The sequence below is a fragment of the Sander lucioperca genome, chromosome 2 (assembly GCF_008315115.2).
Source record: "Sander lucioperca isolate FBNREF2018 chromosome 2, SLUC_FBN_1.2, whole genome shotgun sequence".
Lineage (NCBI taxonomy): Eukaryota > Metazoa > Chordata > Actinopteri > Perciformes > Percidae > Sander > Sander lucioperca.
In genome coordinates, this window is record NC_050174.1 from 2,267,632 (window position 1) to 2,285,641 (window position 18,010).

The following is an 18,010-nucleotide window of genomic DNA, read 5'->3' on the forward strand; positions in this document are numbered from 1 at the left end:
CACAAAGGTCCATAGAAATAACACAATACAGATATATATATATATATATATATATATATATATATATATATATATATATATATATATAATATATATATATATATAAATATATATACATATATATATAATATATATATATATATATTATATATATTATATATATATTATATATAATATATATATATATATATATGTGTATATATATAATATATATATATATATATATATATTATATATATATATATATATAAATATATATATATATATATATATATAATATATATATATATATATATATATTATATATATACGTATACATATATATATACATATATGTATAATATATATATCTATATATAATATATATATATTATATACATATATAATATATATACATTATATATATATTATATATATATTATATACATATATAATATATATATATTATATATATATTATATATAATATAATATATAGATAGTTGTTGGACTTCTGTGCTAGTCATGGATTGTCTATAACGAACACCATGTTCGAACATAGGGATGCTCATAAGTGTACTTGGTACCAGAGCACCCTAGGCCAAAGGTCAATGATCGATTTTATAATCGTTTCATCTGATCTGAGGCCGTATGTTTTGGACACTCGGGTGAAGAGAGGGGCAGAGCTGTCAACTGATCACCATCTGGTGGTGAGTTGGGTCAGAGGGTGGGGGAAGACTCTGGACAGACCTGGTAAACCCAAACGGGTAGTGCGGGTGAACTGGGAACGTCTGGAGGAGGCCCCTGTCCGACAGACTTTCAACTCACACCTCCGGCGGAGCTTTTCGTGCATCCCTGTGGAGGCTGGGGGCATTGAACCCGAGTGGACAATGTTCAAAGTTTCCATTGCTGAAGCTGCGGCGGGGAGCTGTGGTCTTAGGGTCTTAGGTGCCTCAAGGGGCGGAAACCCACGAACACCGTGGTGGACACCGGTGGTCAGGGAAGCCGTCCGACTGAAGAAGGAGTCTTTCTGGGATATGTTATCCCAGAGGACTCCGGAGGCAGTTGCAAGGTACCGAAGGGCCCGAAGGGCTGCAGCCTCTGCCGTGAAAGAGGCAAAGCAGCGGGTGTGGGAGAAGTTCGGAGAAGACATGGAGAAGGACTTTCGGTCGGCACCAAGGTGCTTCTGGAAAACCGTTCGCCACCTCAGGAGGGGGAAGCGGGGAAACATCCAAGCTGTGTACAGTAAGGATGGGACGCTGTTGACCTCAACTGAGGAGGTAATAGGGCGGTGGAAGGAGCACTTTGAGGAACTCCTAAATCCGACTAATACGCCCTCTATGGTAGAGGCAGAGCTGGAGGATGATGGGGGATTGTCGTCAATTTCCCTGGTGGAAGTTGCTGAGGTAGTTAAACAACTCCACAGTGGCAAAGCCTCAGGGATTGATGAGATCCGTCCAGAAATGCTTAAAGCTCTGGGTGTGGAGGGGTTGTCTTGGTTGACACGCCTCTTCAACATTGCGTGGAAGTCGGGGACGGTGCCTAAGGAGTGGCAGACCGGGGTGGTGGTTCCCCTTTTCAAAAAGGGGGACCAGAGGGTGTGTGCCAATTACAGGGGTATCACACTTCTCAGCCTCCCCGGTAAAGTCTACTCCAAGGTGCTGGAAAGGAGGGTTCGGTCGATAGTCGAACCTCAGGTTGAAGAGGAACAATGCGGATTCCGTCCTGGTCGTGGAACAACGGACCAGGTCTTTACTCTTGCAAGGATCCTGGAGGGAGCCTGGGAGTATGCCCAACCGGTCTACATGTGTTTTGTGGATCTGGAGAAGGCGTATGACCGGGTCCCCCGGGAGATACTGTGGGAGGTGCTGCGGGAGTATGGGGTGAGGGGGTCCCTTCTCAGGGCCATCCAATCTCTGTACGACCAAAGCGAGAGCTGTGTCCGGGTTCTCGGCAGTAAGTCGGACTCGTTTCAGGTGAGGGTTGGCCTCCGCCAGGGCTGCGCTTTGTCACCAATCCTGTTTGTAGTATTTATGGACAGGATATCGAGGCGTAGTCGGGGTGGAGAGGGGTTGCAGTTTGGTGAGCTGGGGATCTCATCGCTGCTTTTTGCGGATGATGTGGTCCTGATGGCATCATCGGCCTGTGACCTTCAGCACTCACTGGATCGGTTCGCAGCCGAGTGTGAAGCGGCTGGGATGAGGATCAGCACCTCTAAATCGGAGGCCATGGTTCTCAGCAGGAAACCGATGGAGTGCTTTCTCCAGGTAGGGAATGAGTCCTTACCCCAAGTGAAGGAGTTCAAGTACCTTGGGGTCTTGTTCGCGAGTGAGGGGACAATGGAGCGGGAGATTGGTCGGAGAATCGGCGCAGCGGGTGCGGTATTACATTCAATTTATCGCACCGTTGTGACGAAAAGAGAGCTGAGCCAGAAGGCAAAGCTCTCGATCTACCGGTCAGTTTTCGTTCCTACCCTCACCTATGGTCATGAAAGCTGGGTCATGACCGAAAGAACGAGATCCAGGGTACAAGCGGCCGAAATGGGTTTCCTCAGGAGGGTGGCTGGCGTCTCCCTTAGAGATAGGGTGAGAAGCTCAGTCATCCGTGAGGAGCTCGGAGTAGAGCCGCTGCTCCTTCGCGTCGAAAGGAGCCAGTTGAGGTGGTTCGGGCATCTGGTAAGGATGCCCCCTGGGCGCCTCCCTAGGGAGGTGTTCCAGGCACGTCCAGCTGGGAGGAGGCCTCGGGGAAGACCCAGGACTAGGTGGAGGGATTATATCTCCAACCTGGCCTGGGAACGCCTCGGGATCCCCCAGTCGGAGTTGGTTAATGTGGCTCGGGAGAGGGAAGTTTGGGGTCCCCTGCTGGAGCTGCTACCCCCGCGACCCGTTAACGGATAAGCGGACGAAGATGGATGGATGGATAATATATAGAGATACATACATATACATATATATATACGTATACATATATATACATATATATATGTATATATGTGTATATATATATGTATATATGTATATAATTATATATGTATATATATGTGTATATATATATATATGTATATAATTATATATGTATATATATATATATATATATATATATATATGTACACAAAATTTACCCTATTATACTTTATCGACAGGAATTGATATGTCAAACAGCAAACAGCCACCCACAAATATCACGGCTAAACGGCTAAAGTTACTTAGGCTACCGAAGAATACCATAATTCCTCCATTCAATTAGGCCTAAGTGACGCACCCCAAGCTTCCAACCTTAACCGTTTTGCCAGTAGCGTGTTAGCATTTGAACAAAGTGCTGTGTGTCCACAGTGTGTGCAGACTGTAGTTACAGTATTGCCTGAGGCCTTTTGGAGGAGCATCACTTAGGTTTTAGTTCGTGATCTCCCTGCAGGGGAAACGGTCTCTAACATGTTCTGTTTGAGCTTCAACTTTACTCTGCAAACAAGTGTATTGGGAGTTGCACCTGGAATACAAAGAACTTTGCTATTAAAATGTGAAAAGGTGAAGTGAAAAACATGCAGCTGTTACTTGCATCTATTCTGAATAAAACCAAAGGATGCAGCCAATGGCCAAGTGTGAAATTTGCTCAAGATGCAAAGGGTCAGCTATTCCATTAATCAATAGATAATCTTTCTCAAGGGTTAACAAACAGCCATGTATATGGGCTCTTCCAGTCTCTCCACTGCTGGCTGTTCCAATTCAATGGGAGAGAGGAGCTAGAGGGGTTAGGATTGTGACCGGCCTCTGATGAGCTGGGACCACCACCATCTTCAGCCAGAGAGGACATTATTCTTCAGCTTCGCTACACAATTTCTTAGTAAAACCAAAATTAATTAAACTTCCTTGTTTTCTTTTTGCCATGGCTATATGATGCTAACTGCAGAATGGATTTCAAGGACTTTGCACCGATTAATGGCCTCCAACGCTTATATTTTTTCTACAAATTTTTGAGTTAACATCGCAGCGCCGCCACGCCTTGATGCTCATGACAAGAATTGCATGTATAGTTATCTTTATTGAAGTGGATTAGATTTAAATCGCCGACATGCACGAATGAATATTTTTGCAATTTTACACATAATAATCCACGATCACAACAGTGTGTCAAAATGACACAGTTAATATTTTTAGAGACCCCCCCCAAAATTTCACAAATTACGTTTTCAGGTGAGCCCATGTCTTATTAAGGGGAGCCGAGCTCCCCCTAGCTCCCCCATAGTTTGCACCCTGCAACTGACCCCTATGTGTTCATATAGTGACATCATTGCATCCTTTGTTCCCTCCTGCGACTCGGCTAATAGTGAAGCATTTCCAAAAGAAAATTCATCTTAGTGACTAATTTTTCAGCCAGGACTTGAGCAAATTAAATGTTGCACTTTTTTTAAATACCTTCTCTTTGTTTTCCTTTTATAATAATCACATGCATGAAAAGAGCAAGTTTTTGTTTTCAAACTGGTAATAAATTATAGTGAGGCCTTCATAACTAAATGTCTTTACATTTTACAAACCCCAATTCCAAAGAAGTTGGGATGTTGTGTAAAATGTAAATAAAAACAGAATACAATGATTTGCAAATACTTTCCAACCTATATATAATTGAATACACTATACTAAGACAAGATATTTAACGTTCAAACTGATAAACGTTTTAGTTTGTTGCAAATATTCACTCATTTTGAATTGAACAAAAGTTGAGGAATGCTCAAAAAACACCTGTTTGGAACATTCCACAGGTGAAAAGGTTAATTGTTCATGATTGGGTATAAAAAGGAGCATCCCCAAAAGGCTCAGTTGTTCACAAGCAAGGATGGGGCGATGTTCACCACTTTGTAAACAACTGCGTGAACAAATACTCCAACAGTTTAACAACGTTTCTCAACATACAATTGCAAGGAATTTATGGATTTCATCATCTACAGTCCATAATATCAAAAGATTCAGAGAATCTGGAGAAGTCTCTGCACATAAGGCAAGGCCGAAAACCATCATTGAACGCCTGTGACCTTTGATCCCTCAGGCGGCACTGCATTAAAAACCAACATCATTATGTAAAGGACATTACCACATGGGCTCAGGAACACTTCAGAAAACCATTGTCAGTTAACACAGTTCATCGCTCCATCTGCAAGTGCAAGTTAAAACTCTACCATGCAAAGCAAAAGCCATATATCAACAACACCCAGAAATGCTGCCGGCTTCTCTGGGCCCGAGCTCATCTGAGATGGACTGATGCAAAGTGGAAAAGTGTGCTGTGGTCTGACAAGTAAACATTTCAAATAGTTTTTGGAAATCATGGATGTCATGTCCTCCGGGCCAAGGAGGAAAATGACCATCCAAATTGTTATCAGCGCAAAGTACAAAAGTCAGCATCTGTGATGGTATGGGGGTGTGTTAGTGCCCATGGCAATGGGTAACTTACACATCTGTGAAGCCACCATTAATGCTGAAACATACATACAGGTTTTGGAGCAACATATGCTGCCATCCAAGCAAAGTCTTTTTCAGGGACTTCCCTGCTAATTTTAGCAAGACAATGCCAAGCCACATTCTGCACGTGTTACAACAGCGTGGGTTCGTAGTAATAGAGTGTGGGTACTAGACTGGCCTGCCTGCAGTCCAGACCTGTCTCCCATTGAAAATGTGGGGCGCATTATGAAACGCAAAATACGACAACGGAGACCCCGGGCCGTTGAGCAACTGAAGTTGTACATCAAGCAAGAATGGGAAAAAATTCCACCTACAGAGCTTCAACAATAAATGTCCTCCGTTCCCAAATGCTTATTGAGTGTTGTTAAAAGAAAAGGTGATGTAACACAGTGGTAAACATGCCCCTGTCCCAGCTTTTTTGGAACGTGTTGCAGGCATCAAATTCAAAATGAGTGAATATTTGTAAAAAAAAAAACAAAGTTTATCAGTTTGAACATTAAATATCTTGTCTTTGTAGTGTATTCAATTGAATATGGAAAAGGATTTGCAAATCATTTTCTGTTTTTATTTACATTTTACACAACATTCCAACTTCACTGGAATTGGGGTTTGTAATATCAACCTATTAATTTGTTTTATACGTTTATGTATGCACCATCCACCAAGGCAAATTCCTTAATAAATCCTTTTCTGATTCTATAGTCATAAAATACACTTGTGACACAAGGTAAGCTTTTTAAGCCATCTACTTTAATGAAATACTTTCTTCACACAAACAGATACAGTGTAGTATACATTTAAAGTTACAACATATAGTAGATCCACAAATGGATGTATTTAAAACCATGTTCTCCTCATAATACAATATTTGAAGAATGTCATCAGCCAGTGATGCAACAGGAGGACTTCATTTGACCGAATGGAAGAGTTTGTGTGACACCTAGGGGACATAAGAGGAAATTCATTAATGTATACATAATACATGCAGTGCAGGGAAGGGTTAATTGCTTCAAATCATGTCACAAAGAAATTTTAATAGCACTCAAGTTACGGTTTGTAACATGCAGGTCATAAACAATTCCATCATATAAAGGCTTATCTTATCTTAAGGGCTATCCACACCAAGAACAATAACTACATATGTAGTTTTAAAAACAGTTCTTACTCAAGTGGATGGTGGAGTCCACACCCCAGCAATAACAACAGTGGCGAGAGATATCGATGGGATCACTTTTAGATTGATTTGATGAATGTTAGAAACACTGACAGCCAATCAAAATCCATCTGAATTTACAACATGGCACGACAGAAACCACTGCTGAGAGATGGTGAATTTGTACAACACAGGTGGGTCAGTCGTGTAACTTTTCCACTCGCTGGGGCTTAGATCTGTGTATTTTTAAACATTAGTACTTTTGAAAGTATTTTCTCATAGTCACAGAAACCACTGAGAGGGAATCCTGTGTTTTGAATGTTATTATCACACTGTTGGTGATGTGTTGTTGTGTCTGTTCCAGTGATCTGCACATATCTAACACCCACAAACCCGTCGGCGGAAATGTACCCAAATTCAAGAATATGTAGGATATTACTACAGACATTCCTATAATCTTACGTTGCAATGTCTGCTCCATTAGTGTATTATGTATTTTTATCAGTTGGAACGTGCATTGCATGCCTTACGCCACTGTTTACAGAGCGTTATCGTTCAGCAGTGAGGATGCTAACATCGTTATAGTATTAGTCATGGTTATAGTTACCATTCTTTGTGTGAACGGCCCTTAAATGTTACTGAACTGCTGGGTTGTTCATGTGTGAATAACATGCAAAGGCAATGGTAATTTCATGTACCTTTTTGGCAATCTTACAGTACAGTACAGTCTCGTTTTGTTATGTAAGGATATACTGTTGAATAAAAGGGACCGCTTGTATTTCAATAAAACCATAAACCCTTAATCAGAAGAAAAGGTGCTCCCTGCTGCTGCTGCTGCATGTGCCCGCCAGTTAACTTCTTGTATAAAAAGAGAATTTACTGGAACACATGTAGTCTAGATCAACGACATTTCCAGAATAATTGCTGGATGTTCTGGCTGATATCCATCGCCTTCCGCTCTCTGCGTGTTGCCGTTGTCTAACTCTGTTCCTTTCGGGAAACAACAAACTTCGAGCTAGCAAGCTACACGCTGAAAATGGCAAGTTTTGAAGCAAATTTGGATCGTGCAACAAGGCAGGCCTGCTTGGTTCTTTTTTGGATTGTAAAGATTAACAAAGAATATGTTTGCCGAATTTACTATATAACTGGGACGTTTTGGGACGGATTGGTGGGGACTGCTTTGGACGAAGTAGACACATCGATACACTGGTAAGAGCAAATTACGTTTAACCATGTATCCAGCTAATTTGAATAGCTCACGTTACTATTTTGTGTGAACAGTTAACTTCCTTTAATATTGTATGAGGCGTTTTCTTTTGCAGGGTGCAAATGTCCCACCAAAAGAAGTTCCTTCCCGAGACTATTTTGCAGAGCCACTGTCGCTGCGTCCGGAGCTTAGTACCACCCAAGACGATTGTGATTGGTTTATAGAAATGCAAACAACCCAGAGAATTTTTTTTCTCCTATCCCAGGATGCATGTGTGGTGTAGTCAGACCTTACTCCGCAGCGCTGTGGAGTAGGATCTGGCAATGCAAGACTAGAATACACGCAACTTTGTATAACGTTCAACTTGACAAAAGAATATTGATCACATTCTATTTGAAAATGACACATTAAAGTAATAACATGCTTAGGTGGGTGACACAGAGCTCTCCAAATGACAGAGCTTAGCATGAACCACTGCTATTGTTAATGTAGCTTTTGGGCCTACTGCTGGCAAAACTAGTGTTAGCCAAGCTATTATATGACAAACAAAATGCCTACCCATAAAGCTTGACTTATTTGGGGGTGAATTTTTAATCTTTCGGCTTGATACAATTGGCAAATGTCATACTTACACAGTGGTCCCGAGCATGCAGGAAGTCAAACAGCTCCTCAGTACAATCCTCCGCCGTCGAAGACCGGGAGCCAACTCTGGTCTCACAATGCTCCAGACGCTCCCGAGTGTGAACGCAGTGTTCTGTCTCTTCACACTTCTGTCGCATCGTTTCAAGGGGATCCTGAAACAGAATATGCAGCATTCAGAATATGTACCTTGATGAGTGTCCTTCATAAGGGGACATGCATGCAGTCAGTACTATACTCACCAGCCCCATTGCTATCAACCAGGAACTAAATATTGGAACATCTACCACACACCACCACAAAAGCCTCTAAAATGACCATAGCTGTACCTGAGTGGATGAGGGGGATTCAGAGGTGATAACTCTTTTTTATTCACAGAGACAAAAACTCACCTCAAATTATCTACAGCACCTTTTTTTCTTTCACACCTTTGTTTCTCGTTTGTCAGTTTAATATTGCTTTTCAAAATAAATGTTCCATTTCTTGCTTGACAATTTAATATATTTAATAAATAGTATAATCCAATTAAATAAAAGGGCAGTCAGACTCGTGATCAAGCGCATAATCTCACATTACAGAGGGACAGTTAACACATTTTGATTCTGATGTGGATCTGCAACGGACATACCACCATGTCTTGCTCTTCCTCCTCTTCCTCTTCTTCCTCCTCCTGAAACAGACATAACGTTACGTGACAAAATCAATTACATAACGTTAATTCACTCCCAGCCATCAGTTATTAGCTCTTGTTTTGTTATAAATTACACATTCAACAATTAGCTAGCAAGACAGCTTTGCCAACGACGAACTAGAATACAATTTAGATTCTGCTGCTTAATAAGGCTCATAATGTTTCTGAACGACGATAGAAATATTAACGTTGGCCAATGCTAACGTAAGCTAGGTGATGATGCATACATCTAGCTATGGATGATGATAGCTTAGTTAGCCGTAATGTGTTAGCTTGCTAGCTAAAAATAAGCAAACGTTAATGGCATAGCTAGCAGAATTGTCTTAATTCTGTCAAAGCTACTAACATCCTCGGGCTCTCCGTTCATGATCATCTTCTCCTCAAAAACCATGATTTTGGTGCTCTTGTCCTTAGATGACCAGCTGTCAAATCTCGAGTGTTGGAGGACACAGCAGGTCACAAGAGCTAACCAGAGTGATATGGCTCTGGAGCTAACAAGTCAGCGACAGTCACAGTTTCCGGTCATTGAACTTTCACACAAACCTCCCGTTCAACTTAGTTTTTCAACCATACAGTCTATGGGGTCAAGCGTGAAAATAAAGACATCATCATTGAAAGCGTTAATGAAAATAACCGTACACTTTTGTCAATCATTTTTAGCCGTGCCTGAAGCCAACAAACTGGCGATCATTAGGCAATTAGTAGCGAGCAGATACAACATAACGTTAACCATTTGATACAATCTTAAAAAGTTACATGTAGAGCGCACAAGCCGTACAACAGGCTGCAGAATAAATAAAAGGTCAACAAATACCATAACATTTACTCTTCCACTCACTAAGTAGCAGGTTTTCACACTAAAAGTTGCAACTGTTTTTTGTTTGTTTTTTAAATCAGGCGATAAATGCGTTTTATTTTGAAGTCTGGCAGACATGTGGGTTATGTGCTTCCCTTCTCGCCACAATTATAAAGCCCAATACTACCATCGTGTGATGAGAAGTAGTACTACAACAGCTGAATTAATTACTATAAAAACTGGCAGAAAGTATGTAGACACCGCTGTCCATACAGGCCGACTTTGTACTTTTGGTCTTTCTTTAAAGGTGCACTATGAGTTCCTGCATGGTTTCAGCGCAATTTCATTTTTGTCTCAAATCGTAGGCATCTCTCCTTGATCTAGCTGCCTTCCCCTGAATACACTGTGAAAAAGCCCGGTCTCGGGAGACAACACAGGGGCCTGTGCACCAAAATACAACAAACCACGTTCCAGCCAATCACTGAAAAGATGGTTGGGGGAGGGGGTGCTTTTAGAGCAGCAGCCTTAATTGACCCTTCCGCTAAGCCCCGCCCTCCTTAGTTACTGTGGCTACGCCTGTGTCGGTACACGATCCGTTCTGCCTGCACGATCCGTTCTGCACATGCGCAAAATGTTCGCGCATGCGCGCTTGTACGAGGGTTTACGACACTGCACGATCTGTTCTACGCTTCCGGTCGACAGCCAAGCTAACGTTAGTTTAGCTAACAGCTCATTCGGCTAACCACTAGCTGATTGTAGCGGTATGCCGTTAGCCTCCACAGGCAAGCTAACGTTAGTTTAGCTAACGGCTCATTCGGCTAACCGCTAGCTGATTGTAGAGATCTGCCGTTAGCCTCCACAGGCAAGCTAACGTTAGTTTAGCTAACAGCTAATTCGGCTAACTGCTAGCTGAGACAGCATGTAACAACTTTAAAAGACCCTCAAAATAAAACTTGAAAATAAACGTTGACATATATAATAAACACCTAACATATATAACAGCTGTTACGTCAGTTCTACTTTACTTGTGCACATTTAAAATACAATCACTCAATACTTGTCTTTATTGTTATTACTGTGAAGTCTTAATTTAGCTGTAGCCTGCTTTTCCCATTACGTTTGAGTTAACGTTATTTTAGACTGAATCTAGCTGTCAGCTAGCGGTTAGCTGTTAGCTAAACTAATGTTAGCTTCCCGGTGGAAGCTAGCCATAGGCTAGCGTGGAACAGATCGTGCAGGTCGTATCCTCGGTAAAACAGTATTATCTTGCGCATGTGCAGAATGGATCGTGCAGGCAGAACGAATCGTGTACTGACAGCCTGTATGCACCAAGGGGGTAAGCTTCGCTTCAGAGCTCGAATCTCCTATGGCGCCATTTTGATGCTACAAAGCGATCACCCGACGTTAGCATTCCATTGACTGCCATTCATTTTGACGTCACTTTGACAGCGAATAACTTTACATCTGAAGTGTTTAAAGACTTTATTTGTCCATTGTTTACTTCTAAAGAAACACAACAATGTATAAAAGGCTCCATTACCTTGTACCTCATGTTATGGCTCCGTAGTATACGTTTTTGTAAAAATAGGCTAACGATTGTGTCATAACCACGCGACTTACTGTCGCATAGTAAAGGAATTACCGTATAGTACAGGAGAAGCTCGCAGGCAGTTTGGACTTACATTAGCTGTTTAAGTTTAATTACTAATGTTAACTAGCATTATAGTTAGCAATAATTAGCCTGTGTCCATGTTATCTCCTTACATATACCTACACTCTCCGTCTCTGCAAGATTGGGAATGATTGAGATTTCTCTTGGCACAGCTACCAGAAGACTTGCAACTTTCAGACACGTTGCTCACGTCACATTTACGTCGTCTCTCTCAGTTGGAGGCTGCGCAGTAACGCTCAGCGCTCACCGGAAAAGTGCTTCTAAAGGCCTTCACTGGTCTCCGTCCAGAGCAATGAGATCTGTTGGTCCATTCTTATATACAGTCTATGGTATGCACCGGTGTCAGACATTCCCAAGAAGATAATTAGTAATTTTTGGCGAACAGGTGACATATCTGAGAGAGCAAGACAAAAGGGACTGCAGTCTGCATTCGAGGGATATATCCACGACATAATATGTAACCAATGAGAGAATAATTTCATCAAAATTGAAGCTAAAGCCTATAGGTCATGCAATAATGTGAGCCGCCTCATACGCTGACCATTCAAATGGGAACAGCTATGTACATGCACAGCAGGGTAAGTGACATTTGAAAATAATCTAATAATTATAATAATTATAAATCAAACAGCTTATCCATAAATCTTGTGGAATAAACACAAGACATTAGCTTGAACACTTTGCAATGATAACATTCTCCTGCTTATATTTTTAGCGATTAACAAATGCTGAAATATATTTTAAAGTATGTCAGTGAGCCTCCGTCTTGCCTTTAATCATCTTAAGGATGGGTTAATAACAGATGTGTACCCACTCGATCGCTCTCTGGGACATGTTTTCATACATCAAATGTGTTGGGAGCTTGAAACAAGCTAATGCGGACCGCTGATTAGCTTACAACGCTAGTATTCGGGGCAGAAAGACAGTAGCTCCCAAGACGGCGGCCGCCTGTATACAAGAACGCGACTGTCTTTATAATCTATCTGTTAATAAACTGTTTGTACACTTACAAAGTTCTCAATGCTTCAGTTGACATTTTGAGAGCCTCATTATGCTACCGTTGAAGTGTGGTGATATTTTGAGCCTTTTTAGTGGTATAAATAGCGATTTGTTTTTACTTTCCCTGTGCCCCGAATACTAGCGTTGTAAGCTAATCTGCGGTCCGCGCTAGCTTGAAAACATGTCCCAGAGAGCGACAGAGTGGGTACACATCTGTTATTTAACCCCTATAGGTTAGTTTTGCACCGGAATTGAAACTTTATTTTACGTTCAAATATATGCATTATGAACAAAAAAAGTCATTATTTCCAAGCAATACTGTGCTGAGTTAGCTAACTAGCTAGCTAACATTAGCGTGTTCTTGCCTTGGAGCAAACGTATGTGTTTTTGTTAATACTGTCGACATTTAGCTAGTTGTGAATGGGGCATCCCACACTGCTTGATTCACGCCCGGCCTTTCTCCTCTTGGGTTTTAGGTTTCGGGAAGGGAAAAATTCCACCACCCCGTCCAAACTTTTAGGATACTGGGTATCGGATTTGCACAACGCTTCGGCGTACGGTGTTTCCCTCGCTCGGAAGCTTGACAGACCTCCCGCACCTAGTTACGGTTGCTAAGCCACGATTGGCCTGTGGCGGTTTTCGGGCGTGGCTTAGCGAAGGGTCAATTTTGACGCACTAACCCCCACCCCCTCCCCCAACTATCTTGTTATTGGCTGGAATGTGGTTTGTTGTACTTTGTTGTTGTACAGAGTTGTACTGTTGTTGTTGTCTCCAGAGACCAGGCTTTTTCACAGTGACTAGTCCGGGTCTATTGTTAATAATTTCTCATTGCAGAGTTAATACCACACACATGTGACAGATGTAAAGAACTGTCTTGAATCTGCCTTCTGAAAATAAAACTGTTGTGCTTTAAACACCAACCTGATCACATCAAATTAAGTCAAGTGCAGTGTTTCCCTTTATCTACTCACTCCATCATAGCCTACAATAATATTTGCTTCCATATTTGTGACAAGTTTGTGGGAGGTGGTTTCCTATTAACATGTCAATGAATGAGGTAGCCTATAGCCTGTACATGTTTTCCACAGTCTGGTATGAACTTAAATGGCCTACTTAGTCCTGATCTTACCCCTAATGTCTTCTGGATGAACTGGAATGCTTAAGATTGATAAATTAAAAATGACAGAGGATGTAAAGAACAATTATGTCCATGCAGTAGGTGCTGGTAGCTAGTTGTTTGGGATGAGGGAAAAATAAGAACACAATATTTTTATGTCTGAAACATGGTCATTTGAATATGGCTGCCTATTTTGTTTTATATAAATTTACACTTTACCTGATTCACACCATTTTATATATTTATTTTATATGTGTATATTTATATATATATATATATATACCTCTCCGGGAACCATCACCTTATCGTGGTGGAGAGGTTTGTGTGTCCCTATGAACCTGAGGGCTGTGTTGTCTGGAGCTTTGTGCTCCTGGTAGGGTCTACCAAGGCAAAGTGGTCTCAGGTGAGGGGCCAGACAAAGAATGGTTCAAAAACCCTATGAGTGACCGAGGAAGAGATGGAGTGACCCTGCCCGGAGGAAGCCCGGGGCCCCCGTCTGGAGCCAGGCCCAGATGGAGGGCTCGTCAGCGAGCGTCTGGTGGCCGGGTTTGCCACGGAGCCCGGCCGGGCACAGCCCGAAAAAGCTACGTGGCATCCATCTCTCCATCCCATGGGCCCACCACCTGTGGGAGGAAGGTCAGGGGCCTCGACGGACCAGACCCGGGCAGCAGATGCTGGCTATGGGGACGTGGAATGTCACCTCTCTGTGGGGGAAGGAGCCGGAACTGGTGCGGGAGGTGGAGCGCTACCGGTTAGATCTGGTGGGGCTTACCTCTACGCACAGTCTCGGTTCTGGAACCATACTCCTGGATAGGGGTTGGACTCTTTTCTTCTCCGGAGTTGCCCATGGTGTGAGGCGCCGGGCAGGTTTGGGGATACTCACAAGCCCCCGGCTGAGCGCCGCTACGTTGGAGTTTACCCCGGTGGACGAGAGGGTCGCCTCCCTACGCCTGCGGGTTGTGGGGGGGAAAACTCTGACTGTTGTTTGTGCATATGCACCAAACAAGAGTTCGGAGTATTCGGCCTTCTTGGAGACCTTGAGTGGAGTCCTGTATGGGGCTCCAGTGGGGGACTCCATAGTTCTGCTGGGGGACTTCAATGCGCACGTGGGCAATGATGGAGACACATGGAGAGGCGTGATTGGGAGGAATGGCTTCCCTGATCTAAACCAGAGTGGTTGTTTGTTGTTGGACTTCTGTGCTAGTCATGGATTGTCTATAACGAACACCATGTTCGAACATAGGGATGATCATAAGTGTACTTCGTACCAGAGCACCCTAGGCCAAAGGTAAATGATCGATTTTATAATTGTTTCATCTGATCTGAGGCCGTATGTTTTGGACACTCGGGTGAAGAGAGGGGCAGAGCTGTCAACCGATCACCATCTGGTGGTGAGTTGGGTCAGGGGGTGGGGGAAGACTCTGGACAGACCTGGTAAGCCCAAACGGGTAGTGCGGGTAAATTGAGAACGTCTGGAGGAGGCCCCTGTCCGACAGACTTTCAACTCACACCTCCGGCGGAGCTTTTCGTGCATCCCTGTGGAGGCTGGGGGCATTGAACCCGAGTGGACAATGTTCAAAGTTTCCATTGCTGAAGCTGCGGCGAGGAGCTGTGGTCTTAGGGTCTTAGGTGCCTCAAGGGGCGGTAACCCACAAACACCGTGGTGGACACCGGTGGTCAGGGAAGCCGTCCGACTGAAGAAGGAGTCTTTCCGGGATATGTTATCCCAGAGGACTCCGGAGGCAGTGGCAAGGTACCGAAGGGCCCGAAGGGCTGCAGCCTCTGCCGTGAAAGAAGCAAAGCAGCGGGTGTGGGAAAAGTTCGGAGAAGACATGGAGAAGGACTTTCGGTCGGCACCAAGGTGCTTCTGGAAAACTGTTCGCCACCTCAGGAGGGGAAAGCGGGGAACCATCCAAGCTGTGTACAGTAAGGATGGGACGCTGTTGACCTTAACTGAGGAGGTAATAGGGCGGTGGAAGGAGCACTTTGAGGAACTCCTAAATCCGACTAATACGCCCTCTATGGTAGAGGCAGAGCTGGAGGATGATGGGGGATTGTCGTCAATTTCCCTGGTGGAAGTTGCTGAGGTAGTTAAACAACTCCACAGTGGCAAAGCCCCAGGGATTGATGAGATCCGTCCAGAAATGCTTAAAGCTCTGGGTGTGGAGGGGTTGTCTTGGTTGACACGCCTCTTCAACATTGCGTGGAAGTCTGGGACGGTGCCTAAGGAGTGGCAGACCGGGGTGGTGGTTCCCCTTTTCAAAAATGGGGACCAGAGGGTGTGTGCCAATTATAGGGGTATCACACTTCTCAGCTTCCCTGGTAAAGTCTTCTCCAAGGTGCTGGAAAGGAGGGTTCGGTCGATAGTCGAACCTCAGGTTGAAGAAGAACAATGCGGATTCCGTCCTGGTCGTGGAACAACGGACCAGATCTTTACTCTCGCAAGGATCCTGGAGGGAGCCTGGGAGTATGCCCAACCGGTCTACATGTGCTTTGTGGATCTGGAGAAGGCCTATGACCGGGTCCCCCGGGAGATACTGTGGGAGGTGCTGCGGGAGTATGGGGTGAGGGGGTCCCTTCTCAGGGCCATCCAATCTCTGTACAACCAAAGCGAGAGCTGTGTCCGGGTTCTCGGCAGTAAGTCGGACTCGTTTCAGGTGAGAGTTGGCCTCCGCCAGGGCTGCGCTTTGTCACCAATCCTGTTTGTAGTATTTATGGACAGGATATCGAGGCGTAGTCGGGGTGGAGAGGGGTTGCAGTTCGGTGGGCTGGGGATCTCATCGCTGCTTTTTGCAGATGATGTGGTCCTGATGGCATCATCGGCCTGTGACCTTCAGCACTCACTGGATCGGTTCGCAGCCGAGTGTGAAGCGGCTGGGATGAGGATCAGCACCTCTAAATCGGAGGCCATGGTTCTCAGCAGGAAACCGATGGAGTGCCTTCTCCAGGTAGGGAATGAGTCCTTACCCCAAGTGAAGGAGTTCAAGTACCTTGGAGTCTTGTTCGCGAGTGAGGGAACAATGGAGCGGGAGATTGGTCGGAGAATCGGCGCAGCGGGTGCGGTATTACATTCAATTTATCGCACCGTTGTGACGAAAAGAGAGCTGAGCCAGAAGGCAAAGCTCTCGATCTACCGGTCAGTTTTCGTTCCTACCCTCACCTATGGTCATGAAGGTTGGGTCATGACCGAAAGAACGAGATCCAGGGTACAAGCGGGCGAAATGGGTTTCCTCAGGAGGGTGGCTGGTGTCTCCCTTAGAGATAGGGTGAGAAGCTCAGTCATCCGCGAGGAGCTCGGAGTAGAGCCGCTGCTCCTTCGCGTCGAAAGGAGCCAGTTGAGGTGGTTCGGGCATCTGGTAAGGATGCCCCCTGGGCGCCTCCCTAGGGAGGTGTTCCAGGCACGTCCAGCTGGGAGGAGGCCTCGGGGAAGACCCAGGACTAGGTGGAGGGATTATATCTCCAACCTGGCCTGGGAACGCCTCGGGATCCCCCAGTCGGAGCTGGTTAATGTGGCTCAGGAAAGGGAAGTTTGGGGTCCCCTGCTGGAGCTGCTACCCCCGCGACCCGAGACCGGATAAGCGGACGAAGATGGATGGATGGATGGATGGATGGATGGATGTATATATATATATATATATATATATATATATATATATATATATATAAATACTCACCTAAAGGATTATTAGGAACACCTGTAAGATTTCTCGTTAATGCAATTATTTAATCAACCAATCACACGGCAGCTGCTTCAATGCATTTAGGGGTGTCGTCCAGGTCTAGACAATCCCCTGAACTCCAAACTGAATGTCAGAATGGGAAAGAAAGGTGATCTAAGCAACTTTGAGCGTGGCATGGTTGTTGGTGCCAGACGGGCTGGAATATTTCACAATCTGCTCAGTTACTGGGATTTTCACGCACAACCATTTCTAGGGTTTACAAAGAATGGTCTGAAAAAGGAAAAACATCCAGTATGCGGCAGTCCTCTGGGCGAAAATGCCTTGTTGATGCTAGAGATCAGAGGAGAATGGGCAGAGTTATTTCAGCTGATAGAAGATCAACTTTGTCTCAAATAACCACTCGTTACAACCAAGGTATGCAGTAAAGCATTTGTGAAGCCACAACACAAACAACCTTGAGGCGGATGGGCTACACCAGCAGAAGACCCCACCGGGTCCCACTCATCTTCACTAAAAAAAAGGAAAAAGAGGCTGCAATTTGCACGAGTTCACCAAAATTGGGCAGTTGAAGACTGTAAAAGTGTTGGTCTCAGGAGTCTCGATTTCTGTTGAGACATTCAGATGGTAG

At 44.1% G+C, this 18,010-nt stretch overlaps 1 protein-coding gene and 1 long non-coding RNA gene across 2 annotated transcripts; both read right to left on the bottom strand.

Moving 5' to 3' along the window:
• Positions 1 to 5,433: 5,433 nt before the first annotated feature.
• Positions 5,434 to 13,326, bottom strand: LOC116063488. Its single transcript, XR_004108285.1, has 3 exons — positions 13,258 to 13,326; positions 13,020 to 13,023; positions 5,434 to 5,444 (listed from the first exon to the last, which is right to left on the bottom strand). It is a non-coding gene; the product is annotated as an uncharacterized LOC116063488 (long non-coding RNA).
• On the bottom strand, positions 6,157 to 9,587 carry LOC116063487 (cytochrome b-c1 complex subunit 6, mitochondrial). The gene is made up of 4 exons (XM_031318483.2): positions 9,465 to 9,587; positions 9,056 to 9,097; positions 8,421 to 8,582; positions 6,157 to 6,368 (listed from the first exon to the last, which is right to left on the bottom strand). Exons 1-4 carry the CDS (start codon positions 9,507 to 9,509, stop codon positions 6,336 to 6,338), a joined length of 282 nt encoding a protein of 93 aa, XP_031174343.1. The 5' UTR covers positions 9,510 to 9,587; the 3' UTR covers positions 6,157 to 6,335.
• Positions 13,327 to 18,010: the final 4,684 nt, after the last annotated feature.